Genomic DNA, 27662 nt, shown 5'->3' with positions numbered 1-27662 from the left:
TTCATCGTACGCAATTTGTTGTTATGAAGTATTGCACAGTCTTCGTCCTAAAGCCTTTGACACATTTTGCTGTTGACAGATGTTAGAATGTCAGTTCTTACCAGCCAAAATTACAAAAAGTTAAGTGAAAACTAGAACACTGAAAAATTCCTGAAATTCTGAAAAATTCTTGGCTTTTTCCCAGTATTCACCCAAATGAAAAAATTCCCAGGTTTTTCCCAGATTTGCTGGGGCGTATACACCCTGCCACAGGACCATGTGACAGGACCACAAAGACAATATACTACATCACTAATATACCCATTCACATGTATGATATTACATTTATTCTTAAATGATCAGCATACGAAATGTAGCTGAGGGTGCATAGTGTACCAGTATAATCTAATTCCTTCATGGATAGGCCATTTCACAGCGAAGAATGAGCCAAAATTGTTAGAATTTTATCACTGTTTTCACTGATGTAATATGTTCAAATTATTAAGTTATCCATCCACTTCTCCTGGAAGTGGTTTCCTGGACATTTAACACTTTTTTATGAACACCGCTGACTGAGCAAACGCATAACGAACTGTGCAATAAAACTACTAGTGGTATTCTTAAACAAAGGATCAAAATTACCAAAGTATTTGACTATCATAAAACTAAGCTCATTTTTGCCAGTATCTAATCCCACTTAATATCACATCTTTACTCTTATTCAGTGCTTCTATCAAACAAACAGCAAACATATTTCTCAAATCATAACCTAATGGAATACCTTGTCCTTCTGAATCAAATAATGAAATCCCGGAATGTGATATCCTTGCCTCTTCCATCCACCCTGGTGGATAGCCCAGTCGCCTCATACGATATATATGACGAGGGAGCTGATGTTTTGATAAACCTAATGCTTTCCGCAAACTGCGACTTATTTCTCCTGGTCGGAAACGGGAAAACCTTTGCTCTTCATCCATATGATAACGGCTGAAATCACAAAGATACAGAATTACATAAATTTAACACCAGTAACAAACAACACTATCCACAATTTATTTAATATAATAAACCCATAATTAACATTATACAGTGATCTACATCTATGCACGTATTCCACGAGCCATTGTACAGTGCATGCAGAGGGTACCACATTCCACTACTACTCCTTTCCTTGCCTGTTCCACTTACAAATAGAACTACAGAAAACTGGATGTCTATGTCTATGTTTCTGTAAGAGCTTAATTTCTCTCGTCTATGTTCATGCTCCTTACACGAGACATACATTAGCAGCAATAGAATCATTTTGCAGTCGGCTGCAAATGCTGGTTCTCTGAACTTCTGCCACAGTGCCTTGTGAATAGTGTGTCAGGATAATTCCATGTCAATTCAACACAGAAAAGTAACATTTTCAACCCACCACCTCACAATGATTTCAAATCTGGTGCATTCAGTGATCCAGTTACGATGAGGAAAACTACTAATTTGCCAGGGTATGTGACAACTGTGAAGAGTTACACGTCTGCAAAGTTTGGAAATTGTGTGAAATTTACATGTACCTGTCTCAATACAAATAATTATAATTCTCGTTTTAATACAAACACAGCATTGAAACTTTATCATTGAAAAGCTAATGAGCAGAACTTTCCAAATGCATTATGCTCAAAAATTTATTTTATGTGCATCAGAACACTACAATACGCAGAAGGTAGGAAATAAACACAAAATACAAATTATTAAAAAATATATTACTTAATATTGTACAAAAACATGGTTTATAAACCTGCAGTGGTATTATGAATCATTTACAGTGTAGCTTCAATGAAAAGGCATTAAAAAGAAGATACATCTTATTTCACAAATACCCAATTACGTTGTTAATGTTCACCACATCTGATGCAAGAAGACAGAATGTCCTTCTAATTGATGCCACTATATCCACTCTTGTGAGAATTTCCCCTCCTGTGATAACAGAAGTGCCTGGTACAGCAGGAAACACAACTGATGGATATAGTCAATGTGGATGCAAGAAGCTGGCCCGTACTTCATCTGTTTCTTCATAAGTTTGAATGTTCTACGCAGTCCACCAATGACTGTCATACATACAGACAACAAATACATGTATGTCTATTAACAGCATTTCCATCCATACAGCAATCACAGACTCTTCTCTGTTCACTAAAGTAGAATGTGTGTGTGTGTTTTTGCAATACCACTGTCAATATATATTACGTAATACAGCTTATGGGTTTCTGAAATCACACTTGTATTATTGAAACATTGCTTCAGCTTGGCAATGTCTTGATCATGATGGGAAACCAATATATCGTCCAAGACACGTGAAGGAATATTTTCTTTGCACCAATGAAACATCTGTCATTGAGTCAAAATATTGTTTCCATGAGGTTGCTTGAGACTGGCAAGAGTGGCTAACCTCTTTACAGCCCCAGCACAAGGTCGTTTACTATGTGCTGCGGAAAAAATGCAATTCAAAATCTTCCTGGTGGTAAGAAAGTTTCATGACTTTCTTTCTGTTTCTGTATTGGAAAACACATCCACTCAAAAACCTGTAAATGTGCTTTGGAATTAATGGAATTGTGTCTGTATCATGCTCAAAGTAGTCAGACATTTCCACATATCACACATGGGGTAATTGCGTACTTGAAGCAAGCTACAAATGGGTGAAATTTTACCTCTGAATTATTCCAGTGAATCTTTATACTTCTTGTGATGAAGAAGTAACACTACACAAAATCACAAACAACAAGATAGTCATTTACTTGAGTTCTTCTTTAGTGATTTCTGTGACTGATGCTGAGTGATACTTGTGTGTGGTAGGAGCTATTTTAAACTTCATGCAGATACCTCAATGAAATGATTTGTTAATTTTGTTACAGTCTCAAGAACTACCCTACCTGTAGTTAACCAATACATGTATGTAATTTCGTCAAAGCAGTTCATATTAAACAGTTCAAACAGAAATCAGTCAATCTTGTCAAACTTTGACAATACGGACATGCACCTAAAAAACAAAAACATGCTGAAAGTGTACGATTGTATGTAACAAATGTGTGTTCTCCACACTTCATTAGGTCCTTCAATTTACACCCGTCAACCATTAACTTAAAATTCTGATGAGAGACACACTACCAAATAGCATGGGTTTCACTGCCATAGGCAAGAACACAGTGCTTTCGCTGAAACTCACATTTTGAGAATCTAATATTTACAGATGGGTATGTATCTATGAAATATGCATATAATAAGATTGCCCAATTCTAGCTCTCCTCCTTATGTAATTGAATTCTATTTTCTTTCGCAGATGCACAGTCTTTTCTTCCTGACATCACACAGCTCACTTATGATCACAGCAAAAATCGTGCACATAATGAACAGTTTTTTCACAACATGCTGCCTGGTTTAGGACTGGTCTCACTGATATTCTATTTTCTGATACTAACTGTTTTGCTCTTCGTGCCATCTGAAGCGGAATAACTGTTTGATGGTTTTGCTTACACTCCACCTCTTTGGAAGTATTATCAAAATTTGTATTTTTTCATGCACAAATTCTGTAGTGTGAAACTTTTCTTTCAGTTGGGCTGTGATTTCTCTTTCTCCATTCTTTTTTCACACTCTTCTTTCCCCAATTGCGCCACACAAGTATGCTCCAACTCTGAGGCTATTTTTTTTAATTTTTGGTTTGGGTACTTTTCCTCACAAGAGATCCTCATAAAAACTGAATGCTAGTAATCACAGAATCCAGTGCCATATCTAATGCAATTTCATCTTCATTTAACGTCCTATCTGGAAGTACCCAGCACAGCTGAGGCACTACCTGCAGAGGTTAATAGGTTTTTGTGATATTTGTTTTTTGCATTTTCTGCAAATTTTTCTGCCTAGCAATACATTAGGAAACTTGTATACCTGCCTGCTGTTCAATGCTGCCTCTTCTAGGTCATGAGTAACAATCTACTCTAATATTTATACTTACCGAACGAAAGCGCTGGCAGGTCGATAGACACACAAACAAACACAAACATACACACAAAATTCAAGCTTTCGCAACAAACTGTTGCCTCATCAGGAAAGAGGGAAGGAGAGGGGAAGACGAAAGGAAGTGGGTTTTAAGGGAGAGGGTAAGGAGTCATTCCAATCCCGGGAGCGGAAAGACTTACCTTAGGGGGAAAAAAGGACAGGTATACACTCGCACACACGCACATATCCATCCACACATACTGCGTGTGTGCGAGTGTATACCTGTCCTTTTTTCCCCCTAAGGTAAGTCTTTCCGCTCCCGGGATTGGAATGACTCCTTACCCTCTCCCTTAAAACCCACTTCCTTTCGTCTTCCCCTCTCCTTCCCTCTTTCCTGATGAGGCAACAGTTTGTTGCGAAAGCTTGAATTTTGTGTGTATGTTTGTGTTTGTTTGTGTGTCTATCGACCTGCCAGCGCTTTCGTTCGGTAAGTCACCTCATCTTTGTTTATATAATTTTTCCCACGTGGAATGTTTCCATCTATTATAGTGATATCACTAATATTTATACTGCTATACAAGGGTTAAAAATTGCCATATTCAAATTATTGAAAGCAAATAATTTAAAATCTATTCTTGGTCTCTTTACAAGCCAAACTGCCTGCTTGCTCCCACACTCTGGGAGAAGCATGTGCTATGTTATTCTCAACTAAAAGTTGTTTAAATTGGATCACAAATGGCTTTTTGGCTCACAGGCAGTCAAGCAACAGTCACATTGCTGGAGGGTGAGCAATGACAGTGGATACTGAAGACTTTTTGATCAACTTGAATTTGAAAGCATACTGCATGGTGAAAAGCTGGCATCAAATATTAGGCTGCTGCATATGTTGGTATTCCAGTTGTTTATTAATTAATTGTCATTTGGAGGTAGTAAGTGGAGCCGGTAGATGCTAGAAAATATGAGTGCCAGGTGTAGAAATCTGAATATTTCCGATATATTTTTCTGTTTGAGTTCAACAGAGGAGTGGCAGCTAAGCTGACAGAAACATTTGCACCATGTATGGGGATATGCCATTCGACAGAGCATGGCAGGAAAATGATTTTCTCATTTTAAGGAGGATCGTTTTGAGATTAGTGACTCTCCAAGTTCAAGAAGACCTTTGGAGTTTGATGAAGATCATTTAAATGCATTAATCCACAATGATCCACATCAGTGTACTTGAGAACTGGCAAATGTGATGAACTGTGATCATTATTCCACAATTTTGTGACATTTGCATGCAATGGGGAAAGCTCGAAGATTGGGTGTATGGGTACAGCATGCTCTATGCCAAAATCATAAAAATCAGATGGTGGAAATATGTGCATCTTTGCTTACTCACCATCAATTGTCTCACGAACAACACCAATCAGTCCTATTCTGTATAATTACTGGTGAACAGAAATGGTGTCTTTATAACATAAGGAAAATAAAGGAATGGCTGAGCCCAAACAAAGCAGTAACTCCTCATACAAAACCTGCGTGCATCCACAAAAGATATACGCATCTGGTGGAACATCAATGGTGTCATGTAATACGAACGGCTTCACCGAGGTGTAATCATCACTGGTGACATTTATTGTCAACAACTGAGACATCGTGCAGACGCAGTCCAGGAACGACGACCAGGAAAACTGAATGAAAGGCTGATACTCCACTATAGAAAGGCTGCTACTCCACTATAAAGCCCACATGCATTCTGCTAGACTAAACAAAAAACACCATACAAGAGCTGGGTTTGAGAAGTGATTCCACATCCACCTTATGCACCTGATCTCGCCCACTCAGATTTTCATCTTTTCTGTTTTCTATTTAAAAGCCTTCAAGGAACTTCCTTCCCATGTGATAATGGGCTCTGAACATGAGGTCTTCACACATGACTTCTACAGTCACAGAATCAAGAAGTTACTCCAGCATTGGCAGACTGTTGTAAATAGTTAAGGAGAATACATGAAAAAACAGATTGTTACTTGCCGTCTGTAAGAAGACACATCTAGTTGCAGACAGGCACAATTAAAGGACACTTATATAAAGCTTTCAGCCAAAGCCTTCATCATCAGTAAAACAGGCGCACACACTATTCACACAAACAATCAAGCACACCTCATGCACACATGGCCACCAACTCCAGCATCTCAGGGCAGAATGCCAAAGCTGGAGTTGGCAGTCGTGTGTGCATGACGTGTACTTACTTGTGTTTTTTTTTTTAAGGGTTTAAGGGCGCTCAACTTCTGAGGTCATTAGCGCCCAGTCACTGGTGTTAGAGCACAAGGAACCTGCTAAAACTCAAGGGGATGGGGGGACATCAAAAGGACCTGACAAAGATGCAGATGAAATAAGTAAAAAGGTTAAATGTCTTTGGTCAAGCCAGTTAAAGTTATAAAACGCAGAAGACGAGCAGCTGCTCGAGCGTCATCAGCTAAAACATCCGGTAAGGTAGATGGCAGGGACAGGACAACACGAAATTGACTAAAACGGGGACACGACAATAAAACATGGCGCACCGTTAATGCCTGACCACAAGGGCACTGCGGGGCTGGGTCACCAGAGAGCAGGTAGCGGTGGCTAAACCGGCAATGCCCAATCCGCAACCTGGTCAGAAGGACCTCCTCGCGCCGAGATGGTCGGGAGGAAGTTGTCCAAGCAGTTGGGAGCGGTTTTACTGCCTGGAGCTTGTTTCCTTGGAGGGATGACCAAGCATCCCACCACATGGACACAAGCCTCTTACATACATCCCCACAAACGTCAGATGACGGGACACAATGGGAGGCTGGCCGAGGCTGGAGGACTGCAGCCTTGGCTGCAGCATCCGCAGCCTCATTCCCAGGCACTCCCACATGTCCGGGGACCCACAGAAAGCTGACAGAACCGCCATTATCAGCGAAAGAATGGAGGGACTGCTGTATTCGTTGAATCAAGGGATGGACCGGATAGGGAGCCCCAAGGCTCTGAAGAGCACTGAGTGAGTCAGTGCAGAGTACATACGATGAATGGCGGTGGCGGCGGGCATACTGAATGGCCTGATGGAGAGCAAAAAGCTCGGCCGTAAAGCTGGAACATTGGTCAAGGAGCCGGTATTTAAAGGTGGCGGTCCCGACGACAAAGGCACAGCCGACACCATCGTCAGTTTTGGAGCCATCGGTGTAAATAAAGGTGTGACCAGCAAGTCGAGCACGAAGTTCGACAAACCGTGAGCAATACACTGCAGCCGGAGTACCCTCCTTCGGGAGTGAGCTGAGGTCGAGATAAATACGAACCGGAGCCTGGAGCCAAGGTGGTGTCGGGCTCTCACCCTCTCTGAAGGTGGTAGGGAGGGCAAAATCCAATTGTCGAAGCAGGCGACGGAAGCGGACTCCGGGGGGCAGCAGGGCAGACACATACAACCCGTACTGACGGTCGAGAGAATCGGCGAAGAAGGACTTGTAAGAGGGGTGTTCGGGCATAGACAACAGCCGGCAGGCATACCGACACAGCAGTATGTCGCGCCGGTAGGTCAATGGTAACTCGGCAGCTTCAGCGTAAAGACTCTCGACAGGACTAGTGTAGAAGGCTCCGGTCGCAAGACGTATCCCCTGATGGTGGATGAAGTTGAGCCGGCGTAAGAGGGATGGCCGAGCGGACGAGTAGACGAAGCTCCCATAATCCAGCTTCAATCGGACTATGGACCGATACAAGCGAAGCAGGACAGTGCGATCCGCTCCCCAAGATGAACCGCTAAGAACTCTGAGGACATTAAGGGAACGTGTACAACGGGCCGCCAAATAAGAGACATGTGGAGACCAACACAGTTTCCGGTCCAACGCGAGCCCTAGAAACTTAGTTGTGTCCACGAATGGGAGAACAATGGGACCGAGATGTAAGGATGGCGGAAGGAACGCTTTATATCGCCAAAAGTTGATACAAACCGTCTTCTCTTCAGAGAACTGGAAGCCATTTGCCACGCTCCATGAGTAGAGGCTGTCTAGACAACGCTGGAGGCAGCGCTCCAGGAGGCATGTTCTCTGGGCACTGCAGTAGATCGCGAAGTCATCGACAAAGAGAGAGCCTGAGACATTAGGTGGAATGCAATCCATAATTGGATTGATCGCGATGGCAAAAAGGGCTACGCTCAAGACGGAGCCCTGAGGCACTCCGTTCTCCTGGAGGAAGACGTCGGACAATACGGAACCCACACGTACCCTAAACTTTCGATCCGTTAAAAAGGAATCAATAAAAAGGGGCAGACGACCGCGTAGGCCCCACTTGTGCATAGTGCGGAGGATACCTCCTCTCCAACAGGTATCATAAGCCTTCTCCAAGTCGAAGAACACGGCTACCGTTTGGCGCCTTCGCAAAAAGTTGTTCATGATGAATGTCGACAAGGTCACAAGGTGGGTCAACAGCGGAGCGGCGGCGACGAAAGCCGCATTGGACATTAGTAAGTAGTCGTCGAGATTCAAGAATCCAAACTAACCGAGCATTAACCATGCGCTCCATCACCTTACAGACACAGCTTGTAAGAGAAATGGGGCGGTAACTAGAAGGAAGGTGTCTATCCTTCCCGGGTTTGGGTATAGGAACAACAACGGCGTCACGCCAACGCATGGGGACCTGACCTTCGGTCCAGACGCGATTGTAGGTACGAAGAAGGAAGCTTTTGCCCGCCGGAGAAAGGTGTGCCAGCATCTGAACGTGAATGGCATCTGGCCCCGGAGCAGAGGACCGGGACAGTGCACGCGCACGTTCGAGTTCCCGCATAGTAAAGGGGGCATTGTAAGATTCCAGATTCAGCGAGTGGAAGGAAGGTCGCCGAGCCTCGTCTGCCTCTTTCCTGGGAAGGAAGGCAGGATGGTAATGGGCGGAGCTTGAAACCTCCGCGAAAAAGCGGCCAAAGGCGTTGGAGACAGCCACAGGATCAACAAGGACCTCATTACCTGAGGTCAGGCCAGGTACTGAGGAGTGGGCCTTAATGCCCGACAGCCGGCGCAGGCTACCCCAAACAACGGAAGAGGGAGTAAAACTGGTAAAGGAGCTCGTGAAAGAGGCCCAGCAAGCTTTTTTGCTGTCTTTGATGACTCTACGGCATTGCGCTCGGAGTCGTTTGTATTCAATACAATTCGCCAACGTAGGATGGCGGCAAAAGGTGCGTAAAGCACGTCGTCGAGCACGGATAGCGTCCCTACAAGCCTCGTTCCACCAGGGGACGGAAACGCGACGTGAAGAAGTAGTACGAGGTATGGAACGTTCGGCAGCATGGATAATAACAGCCGTGAGGTATTCGACCTGACTGTCACAACTGGAAAAATCGTGGTCCGGAAAGGTCGCCAGGGAGGAGTAAAGTCCCCAGTCAGCTTTCAGTATGTTCCAGCGCGAAGGACGTGGGGATGGGGTGTGGTGCAGGAGACGAACGACACAGGGGAAGTGGTCGCTCGAATAGGTGTCAGAAAGGACATACCACTCGAACCGACGGGCAAGAGTGGTAGAACAGATCGAGAGGTCCAAGTGGGAGTAGGTATGAGTAGAGTCCGAGAGGAAAGTCGGGGCGCCGGTATTGACGCAGACAAGATTGAGATGGTTGAAGACATCCGCCAAGAGTGAGCCTCTTTGACAGGATGCAGGAGAGCCCCAATGGGGATGATGGGCATTGAAGTCGCCAAACAATAAGAACGGCGGGGGAAGCTGATCGATCAGGTGCATCATGTCAGCCCGACTAACAGCAGATGACAGTGGAGTGTAGACGGTACAAACTGAAAAAGTAAAAGCAGAAAGAGTAATGCGGATAGCTATTGCTTGGAGTGGGGTGGTCAATGGGATGGGATGGTAATAGACATCGTCCCGAACGAGCAACATGACCCCACCATGAGCTGGGATACCGTCCACAGGGGCGAGGTCATACCGCTCCGAGGTATAGTGGGAAAAGGCAATACGGTCAGTCGGGCGCAACTTGGTTTCCTGGAGACCAAGGACAAGCGGACAGTGCAGGCGGAGGAGCAGTTGTAATTCCTCCCGATTTGATCGAATACCTCTTATGTTCCAATGAAACAACGCCATTGCTAGTCAAAAAGTTGGGGGAACAAGACGGGGAAGAGCTGGTCACCTCGATGGCCGCAGAGGGCCAGGTTGCGAGGCAACAACGCTACAACTGACGGCAGGCGGATCCGGTTCCATCGACTCGTCGCCAGCTGCGGCCGCTGTCCCTGATTGTGTAGGAGGGGCCGCATCATTTGCCGACAAAAGGCCGGCGGAACGCCTGGCAGCAGAGCGTCCCGGCGAAACTGAGGACGGCCGGGAGCAGCGACTCACGGATGAAGCGTCAGATGAAACGCGCCGGGGTGGAGAGGGGGATAGAGACTTCTTCTTGGAGGCCTTCTTGGAAGGCCGAGGAGGCACAGGGATGGTGGGCTGGACCCGAAGAAGGTCCTCACGCGCGGGGGTCCGTTTTGGAACGCCGGACCTCGGAAGCTGGGGTCCGGAACGTTTCCCCGATGGACGCCTGAGAAGAGGATCGCTTCTCAGGTGGCGTGGGGGGAGGAGGAGGCGGAAGGGTGGCCCCTGGGGCAGGGGGGGTGGGGGCCGCTGGGGAGGAGGAGTTGGAAGGGAGGGATTTGGGAGGCGGAGGCAGAGCCCCCTGATGGGCAGAGGAGGCGGAGGGGGGACAGGATAGAGGTGAGGATACAGCGGAAGGAGTGGACACAACTGAGGCAAACGAAGTGGCCAGTGACACGGGATGAAGGCGGTCATACTTCTTCCTGGCCTCAGAATAAGAGAGCCGATCCAAAGTTTTGATTTCTTGTATCTTTTTCTCCTTCTGATAGGCGGGGCAGTCTGGGGACCTAGGCGAGTGGACGCCAGGACAATTGGGGCACCGAGGTGGTGGGGTGCAAGTATGTTCCTCACGAAGAGGACGTCCACAGTCGCCACAAAGGGGCTCAGCCTCACACCGGGACGACATGTGCCCAAAGCGCAAACACCTAAAACAGCGCATAGGAGGCGGGACGTAAGGTCGCACGTCGCACCGGTAGCACATCACCTTTACCTTCTCCGGGAGAACGTCCCCCTCGAAGGCGAGGATAAAGGCCCCGGTGTCGATGCGACGGTCTTTGGGGCCGCGCTGGACTCGCCGGACGAAATGCACGCCGCGGCGCTCCAGGTTGGCCCTGAGCTCCTCATCAGATTGTAGCAGGAGGTCACGATGAAAAATAACCCCCTGTGTCCTATTTAGTGCCAGATGTGGGACAATGGAGACTGGGATGTCCCCTAGGCGGTCGCACGCCTGGAGTGCCGCCGATTGTGTGGCAGAGGTGGTCTTGATAAGAACGGACCCTGATCGCATCTTGCTGAGAGCCTCGATTTCCCCGAAGACGTCCTCAATGTGCTGAACAAAGAACATGGGCTTGGAGGTGGCGAACGTCCCCCCATCTGTTCGAGAACAGACCAAATAGCGGGGGAAGTACTTCGCCCCAAGCCGGCGGGCCTGTCCCTCCTCCCATGGAGTGGCCAAGGGGGAAAGGGCAGGAGAACCAGAACTAGAAACGGTACCTTTTCTTTTGGAAGACTCGGCCGCAGAGCGACCTGATACGTGTTGACGTTTCATGTGCGAAACGTCCGCCCCGATACCACCCACTCCGACCAGGGGCTCTCCCCACGGGCGCCACCCAGCCGCAGCAAGGGCCACCTGGCAGGATGACCATTGCCGGGAGTCCTGATGTCCCAAGGAGACGGGCATCTACTCCTTGGCCAACGTGGGGAGGGTGCAGCTCAGGTATCGGCAGTACGATCCCTGTGTTGTCAGGGGGCTACAACCTAGAGGGTACATGACGACCCCACCACAACGGGCTGGCTACCGTGCTCGATTTCTGGTGCCATGGAAAGTCCATCATGATCGCTGGTGCAGATGGAGATGCACTATGGGCGTAACTTGGACAACCCATCAGGCGTTTAGGCCCAATTTGAGGAATAATGGGTATGGTGACAACGCCGGTGCAATGCTGAGTGCCAAGGTCTTAGTGCACTTAGGACCAGTGGTACACCATGTAAGGTGTCCTTCCCCAAAAGGCTCGTACTTCTGTAGAATTTTGAAAATGGAGGTCAAACCCCAAGGGGGACCATCACATTAAGGCCAAAACATTTGAGACTCCTTTTAGTCGCCTCTTACGACAGGCAGGAATACCGCGGGCCTATTCTTACCCCCGAACCCGCAGGGGGACTTACTTGTGTGTGTGAATGTTGTGTGTGTCTCTCTTTTACTGATGAAGGCTGTAGTCACAAGCTTCATTTGTGTCCTTTAATTGTGCCTGTCTGCAACCAGATGTGTCTTCCTTACGGTAACAGTCTGTCTTTTCCTATATTGTTGATATTCCTACCTGGAGTTTCCATTGTTTACAGAGGACACATTATCGATGACTAATGCCTTTGTTATGTGTATTGTTGCATTTATTAACTTACAGAGAAATGCTATGAACTTATGTAGCAATCCAATAGTAAGTGGTGGTTCATTAGCTTCAGCACAGAGGCTAGGAATTGGTGTAGGACTTTTACTGCCAGACTCTGGTGCCAGTTTGATGTCTGTATCCATCTATAGAAGATATGAAGTTCAGACTGAACCACAAATTATGTTCCCGTAGTCGATGAGGGACCACGCAATTGCTTAGAAAAGTTATTGTAGACAGTATTTGTCAGCACTGCAGATCTTTCCACTGAAACACTATAAAATCTGCAAGGCTTAAGGAGCTCGTAGTTAACTGCATGGAGAGAATACACTTCCTATTGAACTACGTATTTGTGTTCCTTCCCATTCCATTCACATGTGGATTATGGAAAGAAGGAATACTTAAATGCCTCTGCGTGCACTGCAATTAGTTGAATCTTGTCTCCACAGTACAGGATCAATACTTACGTGGCTTTAGCAAATTTCTAGATCTCTCACTTAAAAGTGGTTCTCAACAATTTATAAGCAAGCTTTTGCAGAATAGCTGACATCGATATTCAAATGTCTGTCAAGTTACATTTTTCCACATTTCTATGACAAAGAATAAATTAAACTTGTGACCACTGGTATTATCATGCTTTGTATGCAATCAATATCCTTTGTTAGACCTATTTTGTATGAGCCACATACACTTTAAAAATATTCTAGGACTTGCCATACAGGTGATTTTAAGCAATCGTCTTTAAAGACTCGCATTTTGCCAGAATCCTATCAATGAAGATAAGTACACCTGCTGGTTTACCTATGACTGAGCATTTGTGACCATTCCATTTCATATTCTCACAAATTGTAGCATCCAGACATTTGTGCTTATTGGCTGATTCCAATAGTGACTCACTGATATTTACAGTCACAAGAACATATGTTTTTGTATTTTGTGAAGTAACCAATTTACATTTCTGAACATTTACAGGAAGCTGCCAATCTTTACACCACTTTGGAATCTTATTAAGTCTGAATGAATATTTGTGCAATGTTTTTCAGATAGTACTTCATTACAGAAAGGTGAATCATCACCAAAACATCTGAGTTTACAGTTACTACTGTCGGCCGAGTCATTAACATACTGAATCAATAGCAATATTCTCAATACACCTCTCTCTGGTACGTTGGAAGTTACTTTGTATCTACTAATAACGTTACATCCAAGATAATATGTAGTGTCCTCCCTACTGAGAAATTTCAATCCAGTTATAAATTTTGTTGGATGACACATCAATACTCGGCTTGGTACTTTGTCAACTGCTTTATAGAAGTAAAAAACTACAATCATAGTATGGGTTTAATCCGTAGCTTTCAGGATGTAATATGAGTAAATCATGAGTTTTGCTTTGCATGAATGATGTTTTCAGAATCCATGGAGGTTGGCACAGAGAAGGTCTTCTGTTCAAGCTACTTTATATCTTTATAGCTCATAATATGGTCTAAGATGGTTGGCTGTGAGGGTTAAGGGACTAAATGATGAGCTCACCAGTCCCGTGGTCATGAGAGGTCATGGGGAGAGTTCCACCTGCACAATGCAGAAATGTCTGAATTTTGCAGGTGAAAACTCCCTCTAAAATGTATTTTCTGTTCCTGTACACCTCAGAGTCCTTTCCCCTTCTCTGCCTTTCTCCTCTTCTCTTTTCTCCCCAGGTACAGCCTCTGGTACTGCATCTACCTAACAGCCCACCATATCCCTACATATTCCTACATGTAGCAATACAGCACCTTCCCCAACCCTGCTATCTCTCCAACCTCCCTGGCTCCACACCTCCTCTGTAACTGCACTACCTAACACAGCCGAGATCTTTGCTCACCTTCTTGCCTGGAAACAACAGTGATCACATGTGTTGTGCATGTATAGATGTGTATTTTCTGTCTGAGGAAAGACTTTTGTCCAACAGCTTAGTCTACTTCTAAATGTACTTTAAATGTGCCTCTGTATCACTCAATGAGGTGAGTAGCAATCTATTCTATTTCAGTGTTGTTAATTCATCAGAGATTTTCCTGTTTGCTCCTAACTTTAAGAGCTCTCTTCATTGGTTGGGTGTTAGTACGCCCTTATGGTCCACCCCTATATTGTGAGTTTGATCAGTAAGAATCATTTTGTTCCCTCAAACTGCTAGGGAAATACACTATGTGATCAAAAGTATCCGGACACCTGGCTGAAAATGACTTACAAGTTTATGGCGTCCTCCATCGGTAATGCTGGAATTCAATGTGGTGTTGGCCCACACTTAGCCTTGATGACAGCTTCCACTCTTGCAGGCCAATCAGGTGCTTTGGAAGGTTTCTTGGGGAATGGCAACCCGTTCTTCACGGAGTGCTGCACTGAAGAGAGGTATCGATGTCAGTCAGTGAGGCCTGGCACGAAGTTGGCGTTCCAGAACATCCCAAAGGTGTACTATACGATTCGGGTCAGGACTCTGTGCAGGCCAGTCCATTATAGGGATGTTATTGTCATATAACCACTCCACCAGAGGCTGTGCATAATGAATAGGTGCTCGGTCGTGTTGAAAGATGCAGTACCCAACCTGAACTGCTCTTCAACAGTGGGAAGCAAGAAGGTGCTTAAAACATCAATGTAGGCCCGTGCTGTGATAGTGTCACGCAAAACAACAAGGGTTGCAAGCCCCCTCCATGAAAAACATGACCCCCACCATAGCACCACCACCTCCGAATTTTACTGTTGGCAGATAACATTTTCCCGGCATTTGCCATACCCACACCCTGCCATCGGATTACCACATTATGTACCTTGATTCGTCACTCCACACAATGTTTTTCCACTGCTCAATCGTCCAATGTTTCCACACCTTACACCAAGCGAGGTGCCATTTGGCATTTACTGGCAAGATGTGTGGCTTATGAGCAGCTGCTCAACCATGAAATCCGAGTTTTCTCACCTCCCACCTAACTGTCATAGTACTTGCAGTGGGTCCTGATGCAGTTTGGAATTCCTGTGTCTGGATAGATGTCTGCCTATTACACATCACGACCTTCTTCAACTGCTGGCGGTCTCTCTCTCTCAGTCAATAGACGAGGTTGGCCTGTACGCTTTTGTGCTGCACATGTCCTTTCACGTTTCCACTTCACTATCACATCAGAAACAGCGGACCTAGGCATACTTAGGAGTGTGGATATCTTGCGTGCAGACATACGACACTAGTGACACCCAATCACCTGACCACATTCGAAGTCTATGAGTTCTACGGAGCACTCCCTTCTGCTCTCTCACGATGTCTAGTGACTACTGATGTCGTCAGTATGGAATACCTGGCAGTAGGTGGCAGTACATTGCACCTAATATGAAAAACATATGTTTTTGGGAATGTCTGGATACTTTTGATCACATAGTGTAAACGTCTGCACAGGCAGAGCTCTGCTGGGCTGGATAAGTCTTATAAAACTGTAGTGCTGCAGATGCTCCACAGGTTACCTACTAGTGATCTGACATGTAGAATATCTTGAGGTTGAGTGATTTTTAACACATCTTTACCATCACCGTAATTTGTGCAATTAAGCCAAGCTCCCAACTCTTTCAAATACACAGTGTTCCACCTCCATGCCCACCATGGTTGCTGAAGCAAGCAAAGAGTTTACAGCAGCAGATGACTGACAGTCACTAACAGCCCGCCGCTTGGGAACCCCATAACTTCTAGGCCTGTACTCAGCCATTACTCACTGCAGCCCTAAAGAAAAGGAACTGGAAAGAAGGTAGTCTTCGAGAACGGATAGGGAAGCAGAATCACAAAAGGTTGGGGCCCACAACTGCTTATCATCAGTTATGTGCACAGAAAAGGGTTGAAGGACCCTTTGGGGAAGAAAAAAACATGCTGAAATCCAAGTTCTGCAGGAATGGTTACATTTCAGTGTAGTGGTCAGCATACTAGTTTTACAGGGGATTCTCAAATTAACTAACCTACATGAATCAAAGTTAGAAGAGACTAGTAGGGAAACATCCAATTGAAAAATAACTGTTACACTTGTTTCCTAATGAAGTAAATGGAAAGACGAAAAACTAATTAAATGGAAAGAAATTGGAACAATTGTCCATACCTGACTTTTGGAGTGTTACCATGTTTGTTCATGAAATCTCTCCTATTTCTTGCAATTGTAGCAGGGCGACGAGGTTCTGGACAGTCTCTCAAACAGTGATTCCCCAGACAGTTGAAACATGTTTGCACTGATGCATTTGGTGTATTCTTCTCATCTGACTTTTCTTCTTGTTTCTGAAGAACTTCGTTAAATTTCTGCAGAATGATAAATACAGTGAGAAGGATGGATTTTAATTATGCAGATTCTTTTTCTCACTAATTGCAAAATATAAACACCTCAAGAGACTTTTTACACAAAAGAAAATTTTGCAATATATCAAACAAAAAACACACTACTTAGAAGTTTACGGTATATTGAAAAGCTTTAGATTCAAGTACAAAGAAGAATATAGAATGGGGCGAAAACAGTAGTTCAAAATGATTACTGTACATATTTTATAATTATGGAAAACCAAGAATTGGGTCAATTAAAAAAATGAGGAAAGGCAACCACTAACCTAAATATGTACATAGTTAATAGCACAGAAAATCTCACTAATCTTTGAGAGAGCTAGTTCCAGTTTAAATACATATGCTGAAACAAAATTCTTGATTTGACCACCTATAAAGAGAAAATGAATAATTTATTGCACATCTTACCTGATTATATGCAGGAATGTCTAAGTCATCCTTCATGGATGGATGAGTATCAACCATAAAGAGATGTGACACATCGAGTTGGTCATCATCATCTGCTTCTTCAAGTGATTCTTCCCAAATATCTAACTCTAAGTCCGATGAGCCACCATCTTCCGAATCTGTTAGTTGCTTTGAAATAAGATCTTTCAAAAAGTCCTTAATTTTCTTCTGGTATTTCCTGTGAAACCCAGAAAACAGAATTAATACCACAGCAAGTTTTCACCATTCCTCTACATACTGTACTGAATTAAACAAATAATTAATCTGCTGCCAACAAGGAACTATTTTTTCCAACAATATTCAGGGCATTTAGCTTTCAAATTTTCACATACAGTTTGATGTACCATAGATTCACAGTGAGGAAATCCTCAAGCCTGTGGAACATGTCATTAAAACAAACATACATGACTCACATTTACTGAAGGAGACACATTCTCATTCCCTGTTAGCACATCTTACATAAAATGATGCCCAATGACATGGATTAGGTAAAAAAATCCGAAACATATTTCCATTTAAAATTCAATGGCAAACTCATGACAAGTACATAAATTTATATACAATGCTTGTTTTGTAAACAAAACTGCCTTTTATTGCTGCAACTTAATTTATTTTTCCCAGGCACATTTCGCCTCTTTCTCATTCTAAGGCACCTTCAGTGGGATATATAAGATTACAGTTTTGTTATTTTTAGATTATTAAACAATTCACGTCACCTTTTTTATGTAAACAAGTAATTACAGTTTGCTGAGACCTGTGCTTCCTCTCATCTGGTCTCGAGATCGCACTACCACTTTTATTTCCGACACATAAGCACAGTTTTGTATTCAAAACTTTTTCACACTGTTCACCGTGTTTCTAAAAATAATAAAACAGTATCATTGTAGATCCCACAGAAGATGCCTTAGAGCAAGAAAATGGGAAAAAATGACAGGGAAAAATAAATTAAGTTGCAGCAAGGTAAGGTGGTTTTACAAAACAAGTATTTCTGTGCTTGCTGCAGAGGATGGCCACGCAAACAAACTTGTTATATACAATGAACTGCATAAGATCTCATGTGTACATTATAGCAATTACAGAACAAACTTTACAGAAGTTAAACAACCTGTAACTGTGCACTGCAGATGTTCACAGGTCAAATTTTACAAAACACCTACATTATTTCATATTATTAATAGCATATAAATTTATGAATGGTATTAAAAAATGGCGAATGGTGTAGGAGGTGGTCATTAATACATTCCTTTGAACTCTTCATAAACTGAAGTCTGTCAGTATCTGAGACCTTTTATAGCAGCTGGCAATTTTATATAAAACGTGTGTTCCTGAGATAATAGGACTCCTTTCAGAACCAAAGTAAGTGACTAAGTTTTTATGAAGCTTATCCTTAATTTTAGAGCTAATTCCATTAATCATGACAAATTTCATTATATATTGGGAAGCAGTTGTTTGCAACTGTGGTTCTTTGAATGGGCCTCTGCAGGAAGTTCTTGAATACACACCAAAAACAGTTCATACTTTTGAAACTATAAAGCCTGAACTTGGCTCAGAAGTTACTACGCAATATGATCCCGTACAACATTAAGTAAGTAAGTAAGTAAGTAAGTAAGTATGACATTAAGCAAGCAAAATATGTTAGATTTTTCTATTTTTATATCTCCCATGTTGACAAAATAATGATTTTAGGTGTTGTAGCAGTTCTGTGGTATGTTCCTCTCAACAGAAACTATTATGAAGTTTTAATACAAGAATTTAACAGCATCAAACTCTTCTACGCACTTATCATATTTTGACATATGCTGACTGGAAACCTCTTACATGTTATTAAGTGAAAGTAGTGTGCCTTTTCAAAGTTCAGTGACAAGGAATTGGGCTGAAAGCATGTATTAATACCCATGGAAGTTTTATTAACAGCACTATCTAAAACAATACTCAATAAGTTATTGTCTCAATATTCGCAGTACCTGCACACATAACAAACTAAGTATCTGGTAATGTTATGAACTGAATGTGGCGTGAATTCAGAAACCAAGGCTTGTTCATAGAACTGAGGATGCTAACATCTGCTTTCAAGTATAAAGTGAAATTGGTAGTAAAGAATATGTCCTTTTCACAAATCCACAGCTCAGGTTATGGAATCAATAGTAAAAATATGAATAATCTTCAAAAAGATTTAAAGTCTTTTACTCTGGTCCAGAAAGGTGTCCATTATCCAGGAACACACATTAGCCATGGACCTTGTCAAAGTATGCTGGCTTGTGTGTCTCACTAATACAGATAGCTGTACCACACATGCAACAAAAATGAAGGGATATCTGTGGAAAGGCCAGACCAGAGGGTGGGATCTGAAGAGGGCTAACATACTATTCAGTAGTTGCACAGCAATAGTCTAAATGATTGACTGATTTGGTCCTGTTACACAGTCATTATTTTTCCCACAGGCAAGCACCTGCACCAGTACCATACAGTAGTCCACAAGCCTCTATACGGTACATGGCAGAGGGTACCCTGTATAACTACCAGTCATTTTCTTTTTGGTTCCATTCACAAACAGACTGAAGGAGAAATGACTGTCTATATGCCTTCAGGTGAGCCCTCATTTCTCTTATCTTCGTGGTCCTGATGCGAAATGTATGTTTGTGGCAGCAGAATCATTTTGCAGTCAGCATCAAATGGGAGTTATTTAAATATTCTCAATAGTGTTTCTCGAAAAGAATATTGCCTTCCGTCTAGGCCAGTGGTTCTCAACCTTTCTGAGACTACTTCCTCTGGGTGAAACCAGATATTGGCTAATACGCAACCCCGTTCCCCTACCATCAGCAACATTAGGGCCTAACTAAACTTTAGAATGAAAAACAATTTCTTTGAACACCTTTATTTTTTAAATGATGGAAAATAAATAATATTTAGTTTTTTATATATCTTATTAAATCCTGAAGTAATGAGTCATTGAGACAATTGGTAACACTTAATTCTAACAACATTTTATTTACACGGTGGGTGTTCCATTTTACATTCTCTGATTTTACATTTTTCATGATTCTACGGCATAAATTCGTAGTCCCTGTAAAAAACCCATAAGATCAATGCTAAAATTTCCCCAGTTTTACATTTATTCCTAATAAGGTTTACCTCAATTCTAAGTACTTACTTGACATCTCGCTTGACTTTGTCCCGTTTCCTTCCCATTGATGTTTGATGTGGCTGAACAAGTTTTAAGTAGCACAAAATGCAGCTGGTTCGCACCATGAGTGGTGACGGGATTAAGGGAATATTTTAGGTCGTTGTTGAGAGGGGAGATGTGAAACAGGAAATGCTGACGTAATCCAAGATCAGTGTTGCCAACACAACTGGCAACATTTAGCTTCACTGCGTAAATTATGATACACCTACTGCTAGGTTGCAGCATTATTGGAAAAACAAGACAGTCGACACAAATTGTTCTGGACCGAGCCAATATATGATGAAGGGACCCAGTCACTACCTTTTTTTTTTGTGCCACTTATAACTCAGTCTCATATTTTTGCATGTATTTCCGAAGTACTGTATCCAGCAACAAAATCAATCATCAACCTCTTACATTCAAATACCGAGTCATGATGAATATGCTCAGTCATAATCGAGGAAACATCGTCCATTTCTGGCTAGTGATTTGTTAAGTCACCCAATAGCCAGCTCAAGCACACCACACTAACACACATAAAATGAGCTCACCTACTGGATGTGTGGAGAGAGGGAATGACCCTTCAACCACAGGAGTGCAGGTAGGGGTGAAAGCCTTTTGTGAAGTGCTGAAAATATACTTTTCATTCAGATGATGTGCTATGACAGAGATGTCACATGGAAATAAAACAAGGATTTTGCGTGCATTTTAAAGACTTTTGTGTTCAAATCTGACATGATACAGTTGCAACAAGTACATACACTACCCCTGTGTACACTTTGCACCACACACTGTAGACTGTAAAGACTGCTAGCAGTGATAGAGGGCATGAAACTGTAACACCTGAGCTTTCTTTCAAATTTGCATTTTACACAGTGTGCATAAATTCACACTTCTAATAAATTTGTAACATCAATTGGGGAAGCAAATTCATTTTTTCACTTCTCTGTTTCTCTCATCACGCCTAAAATAACACTTCAACAGTGCTGTGCATATCAAGTGCAGCTCATAAAAGCATTAAACAATAACAGCATGGTGACTAAGTTTGTCATTGAGCACATGCCTGCATTTATGATTTAACCATTTAGCTGCTGTGATGTTTTTGGTTTAATACTGAATCAATTTTTGCTTTTTTCTATGTGAGCACAAAGATGATCTCCCAAAAACACGTGTTTTGAATGTATAATTTGAGGTCGTAGCAAGCCGGAAAATAGCTTGATTGCCTTGTACCCAGATACCAATATTTTTGACAAGTTTTTACTTGCTGTTATACATCTGTGATTTTTTTAATAACTTATGAAATTCATTACCACAAGTTATTGCATAAACACTGTATTGTATGTTTAATTTCCTTCACAGATTTTATACAAAGTATTGGAGGATTGCGATTTTTAATCATATACGTCTATTACATGTGTTTCTGCCCAAATTTTTGATAGTTTTAACACTTTATTCAATCCTGCATTTGCCTCAATTATGCGTTGTTTTTTTTTTTTGGTCTGGACAGAACGAAAAAGTAAAAAAGTAAGATAGGGGTTTCACTGTACTTATAGAAAGATGATGTAATCCTCAGTCCATTGCGAGTGCTACCTACAACTCCTTCGCAGAAAAGAAAGCTAATTATCCACATTGATATTAAATATTTATTACAAAACATGCTTCCTCTGCACCACTCCTCTCCCGAGTGACATTTGCTGCACTCACACACTGCAACCTCATTTTAAAATCAGCCAAAGCAAAGAGTGTACGTTATAGCTACTAGTTGCGTACCCCATTATTGCCGAAATTGGAAAATTAGGCTGCCAATGCTTTGCATCTGACCACTGCTGCACACCAACATAGTAGCCATTACCTAATTATAGCTGTTTTGTGGGGTCAACTGAAACGTCCGATCCCACCCGTCAGCTTTGACCCATGACATAAGGCTGTTATGGTGTGTGACGTCATGACGCCGCGGAGTTTCATTTGTGAGTGTGGCGTGTTTGTAGGTGTCGTCGTGTTGCGGTTCATGGTGCCCTCTGGTGATGTGTTTAGGGGTTTCGTGTTGTGTGGTGCATTGAGTTCAGCTTGGTGTTACCGATTCTAGTGGTTGGTTCTCGTTTTGGCTGTGTTTGGAGCAGAACTGGTTTCAGTGATTTAACGATTTAGTGGTTTGGTGTGAAAGTTATTATAGTGCTGTTCGCTGTAGGTCGCGTGTTAATGTGAGTAAATTAATTTGTTGTTGCTCTTGTTAGGTATGGATACAACCAATAAAATAAATAGTGTGCGACTCTGTTGAAGCTGATCAAATTTCTACAGCTTTTTGGGTTGATCGCAGAGGTGGTTAAGTGTGCTGTCTGTCAGAATGAAATGAGATTGGCAAAAGTTTTGGCATCTCGGACCTGGGATGGTTATATGTGGCAGTGCCTTAAGGATAATCTATGGCACTCCGTACGTCGCGGTTCCTGGTTCGAGAAGTCTAGTTTGGGCATGTGCGAGATTGTTTTGTTGACGTGTTACTCTTGTTATTGATCCTCTAAAAGTTTTTGCGCGCATGAGACTGGCATGTTTTGCAGTGAAGTATATTCTGAGTTTATTACGTACAGGGGTAAGTTGGGTGGGTTGTGGTGGAGGTGGACAGTCACAGTTTGGGAAAAGGAAGTATGGGAGGGGTAAGTCTGTGGTCGGTCTCTGCATGTAGGGGGGCTGTTGTACTAGGGGGTGGGTGTTCGGAATGTGTTTTTAGGGTTGTGGAGGGGCGGTCTAAAGCGGAATTAGTGGGGTTAATTGAGGAGTTCAAAGAAATGGGTATTACTGTAGTTTCCGATGCTTTTTCTTCTTATGGGGGGTTGGGTGAGAGGAAGTACAATCATTTAGTTGTTAACCATAGTTTAAGAGTTAAAAATTACGAGACGAGGGCTTGTATGAATATTATAGAGTGGATGTGGGGGGGGTCATTAAGTCAGTTCTTGGGACGGAGAAGAGGCGCTCTTCTAACCTTCAGTCTCATTTAGATGAGTACTGTTGGCGGAAGAGCGTCCCTGAGGGCTGTTTCCCCCCCACCGGGGATTTTTAAGGGCTATTAGTAAGATTTAGTAAGATGTACAGGCCGAAGGTGGTTAGTTAGGGTAGTTTGGGTGGGCGGGTGGCTGCGTCACGGGAGGGGGGGGGGGGGGGGGGGGGGGAGTGTTAGGTTTTTGGTACTGTTTGTGAGGGGGGGGGGGGGGTGTTAGGTTTGTGATTTAGTTGTGCAGGATCTATTTTGTTGCAGTTCTTGCTGAGTTGTAGTGTGTGATTGAGATTTTTTTATTTTGCGTTTGGTTTTCGTTTAGGGGTATTTTATTTTGGGGTGAGGGGGGAGGCTGGGTTGGGGGGGTGGGTTGGGTCTTTCTTTGTTGTTTTGTGTGTGTGTGTGTGTGTGTGTGTGTGTGTGTGTGTGTGTGTGTGTGTGTGTGAGAATGGGGGTTGTGGTGGCCAACCTAGGTTGCGGCACCGGAACATTGTTGTGGTAAATTTTTATTTTTCTTGTTCTTAGTGTATTTGTTGTGTGTTGGGGTCGAGGGAAGTGTTCAATTCCAATTTGTGGAATCTGGAGCTCCTGAGCTATATAGGTCATGGGATGCGTTCGATTCCAATTTGTGGGATCGGGAGCTGATATTGAGCTATATAGGTCAAGGGAAATGTCCGATTCCAGAGAATATTGTGTTTAGTGGAATTTGGGTTTTGTGTTGTCGGTTTTTTTCATCATTTTGTGTGGTCTGGTATGGAGGTGTGTGTCCAAATTTGTTTATATTTACTTTGTCCTCCCCCTCCCCCAATTTCCCATGCTTGTCCCATTTGTGTCATTAGGCTTTTTTTGTGGAACATGTGTGTTAGTTTTTTCGATGTATTTTCGTGTTTGTTATCGTGGTTACGTAACGACGTCACGGGTGCCATATTGGAGTCGTGGTGTATGGTCGTTTCCGCCATATTTGTGACATCATGGGTCAAAGCAGATGGGAGGAATCGGACACTTCTGTATTTCCGTTTTGTGACTCAAGTTACATTGTTTATTGTTGTGAAGTGAAGAATGAAGCAGTTTCTGGTCCATTGTGAGAACTACAAACAACTTGGAGAAGGTATATATGATATACTTACGCATATGTGTATCAGTTTCACAGTCACAGATAGGTTAGACAAAGTATATGTGCAGTAGGTGAGGAACATTTCACACGCTGTAACCTCCACCACATTGTCTCACATGCTAATAAAAAATGCCATTGTTGGTAACTTATGTAACTAATATTACAGTTTTATGAAGTAGTGATAATTAATACTAATGATCTTTTGAAAACAGTTCAATTTTGAGACACATACAATACTGAATCATTTTTTTTACCCTTAGAAAATTTCATTTTACCCCTCAGGAGTAATTATCCTCAGGTTGGGAACCATTGCTCTAGGAATTCCCATCTGTGTTCCCGAAGCATCTCTGTAATACTTGTGAGTTGTTTGAACCTTCTGGTAACAAATCTTGCAGCCCGCCCCTGAACTGCTTAATGTCTTCCTTTAATCCGACATGGTGGGGATCCCAAACACTCAAGCAGCATTCCAGAAAGGGTCGAACTAGTGTTCTATATGCAGTCTCCATTACAGATGAACTACACTTTGCTAAAATTCTACCAGTAAGCTGTAGTAGACCATCCGTCATCTCCCTTCTACAATCCTTACATGCTTGTTCCATTTCATATCGCTTTGCAATGTTATGCCGATATACTTATATTTTTCTACATTCATCACATCAACTATAAATATTGTCTAAGTCCTCTTGCACTCTTCTACAGTCACTTAACACCTTACCGAACACCACACCATCATCATCAACAACAACAACAGCTGCAGATTGCTGCTCACCCAGTCTGCCAGATAATTTATCTTTTTGGAAAATTACACCAATCCTACCACTCTTCACTGGAGCACTTCCAACGACACCCTTGTCTCTGCTGAACTCTTGCCATCTAGGGCAATGTACTTAGATCTGTTATTTAAGAAGTCTTCGAGCCACTCACGTATCTGGGAACCTATTTTGTATGCTTGTACCTTCATTAACATTCTGCAGTGGGACACAGTGCCAAATGCTTTTCAGAAAGCTAGGAATATGATATCTGCCTGTTGCCCTTCATCCATAGTTTGCAGGATATCTTGTGTGTAAAGGGCAAGCTGAGTTTCATATGAGTGATGCTCTCTAAAACTGTGCCAATTCATGAACAGAAGTTTTTCCATCTCAAGGAAATTTACTACCTTCAAATCGAAATTACGTTCAAAAATTCTGAGCAAACCCATGCTGAGGATACTGGTCTGTGATTTTGCAGGTCTGTTCTTTTACTCTTCATATGTAGAAGATTCACTTGCACTTTTTTCCCAGTCACTTAGGACTCTGTGCTGTGTGAGAGATTTGCAATAAATGCAAGCTAAGTAAGGGGCCAGCACTGTAGGGTACCCTCTGTAAAACTAAACTGTGGTTCCATGTGGACCAGCTGACTTATTCTCTTTCAACTTTTTCAGTTGTGTCTCTATGCAAGGGATGCTTATTAGTGTCCTCCATACGATAATTGTGCGAAGGTCAAACGGTAATATGATTGTATGATTCTCGTGCGTGAATGACTTCTTAAACACGAAATTTAAAAATTTGGCTTTCCTTTCGCTTTCTTCTATTGCCACACCATAGTGGTCAATGAGTGACTGTGCAGAAGCATTAAACAGCTGTAGCAATTTTATGCAGGACTAGAATTTTTTCGGGTTCTCAGCAAGATCTTCTGCCAATGTATGGCGGAAGTTTTATGCTCCATGCATCAATCTTTCTACAGTCATACAAATCTCTAACTTTACCCTGCTATCATTTGTGCTTTCCCTTTTGAATTGAGTGTGCAACAACCTGCATTTTCTGAATTTCATTGTTAAAGCATGGTAGATCTTTTCTGTCCTTAATCCACTTACTTGGCACATACTTTTCTGTAGCACCATTTACAATCTGCTTACATTTTACCCGTCATTCCTCTATCATACAGGATACTAACAGGTGCTTATCTGCTCTTTCTAGCCTTCTTGAGTGATTTATTAACTTCAGTAATCATAGTTGCCATGATGAAATCATGGTCAGTAATCTCCATCTCTATACTGATGCTGTCAATAATGTCAGGCTTGTTTGTAGCTACAAGGTCTAAAATGTTTCCATTGTGTGGGGCTGGCGAACTAGCTGCCCAGGACAGTTTTTGGAAAACAGTGTTCAAAAGTACATTGAGAGACTGACTGACTGTCTGTACACCCTGCAATGAATCCACATACATACCAGTCTGTATCTGGTAGGTTGCCTGAAACTAATATTGCACAATCTGGGTATTTCCAAAACTACTGGCCATAGACTATCTTTGAATGATACTAAACCTGTCACAGTGGAATCAAGTGGGAAAAAAATTAACTTGGTTTCATCTAGACCTGTTATACATGAGCAGATAACTTCACTAACACTCAAATTCAAACTCAAGAGACGTCTTGGCTAAAATATTTCGAAGGTCAAAAAGTCCCCCATTTGGATTCAGGCAGGGGCTACTCATGAGGATACTGTCATTACCAAAAACAAAACTGGCCTCCTATGGGTCAGAATGTGGAATGTTAGCGCCCTTAATGGGGTAGGTAGGTTACAGAATTTAAAAAAGGAAATGGGTAGGTAGAAATTACAGGGTGTTTCAAAAATGACCGGTAGGCCTATATTTGAAACGGCAATAAAAACTAAACGAGCAGCGATAGAAATACACCGTTTGTTGCAATATGCTTGGGACGACAGTACATTTTCAGGCAGACAAACTTTCGAAATTACAGTAGTTACAATTTTCAACAACAGATGGCGCTGCGGTCTGGGAAACTCTATAGTACGATATTTTCCACATATCCACCATGCGTTGCAATAATATGGCGTAGTCTCTGAATGAAATTACCCGAAACCTTTGACAACGTGTCTGGCGGAATGGCTTCACATGCAGATGAGATGTACTGCTTCAGCTGTTCAATTGTTTCTGGATTCTGGCGGTACACCTGGTCTTTCAAGTGTCCCCACAGAAAGAAGTCACAGGGGTTCATGTCTGGCGAATAGGGAGGCCAATCCACGCTGCCTCCTGTATGTTTCGGATAGCCCAAAGCAATCACACGATCATCGAAATATTCATTCAGGAAATTAAAGACGTCGGCCGTGCGATGTGGCCGGGCACCATCTTGCATAAACCACGAGGTGTTCGCAGTGTCGTCTAAGGCAGTTTGTACCACCACAAATTCACGAAGAATGCCCAGATAGCGTGATGCAGTAATCATT

At 42.9% G+C, this 27662-nt stretch overlaps 1 protein-coding gene across 1 annotated transcript in view; it reads right to left on the bottom strand.

The window, feature by feature from the left end:
* The window catches only part of LOC124617580 (zinc finger CCHC domain-containing protein 8 homolog), a 61561-nt gene that overhangs the window by 31301 nt on the left and 2598 nt on the right, over nucleotides 1-27662 (bottom strand). Inside the window, exons 2-4 of the mRNA XM_047145276.1 lie at nucleotides 17137-17353; nucleotides 16499-16692; nucleotides 761-966 (exon numbers count right to left, since the gene is read on the bottom strand). Coding sequence (XP_047001232.1) covers nucleotides 761-966; nucleotides 16499-16692; nucleotides 17137-17353 — 617 coding nt within the window. The remainder of the gene's footprint in view (nucleotides 1-760; nucleotides 967-16498; nucleotides 16693-17136; nucleotides 17354-27662) is intronic.

This window comes from Schistocerca americana, chromosome 1 (genome assembly GCF_021461395.2).
Source record: "Schistocerca americana isolate TAMUIC-IGC-003095 chromosome 1, iqSchAmer2.1, whole genome shotgun sequence".
NCBI classification, from domain to species: Eukaryota; Metazoa; Arthropoda; class Insecta; order Orthoptera; family Acrididae; genus Schistocerca; species Schistocerca americana.
Note: the sequence above shows the minus strand (reverse complement) of the source record. Positions and strands in the feature narration are given on the sequence as shown.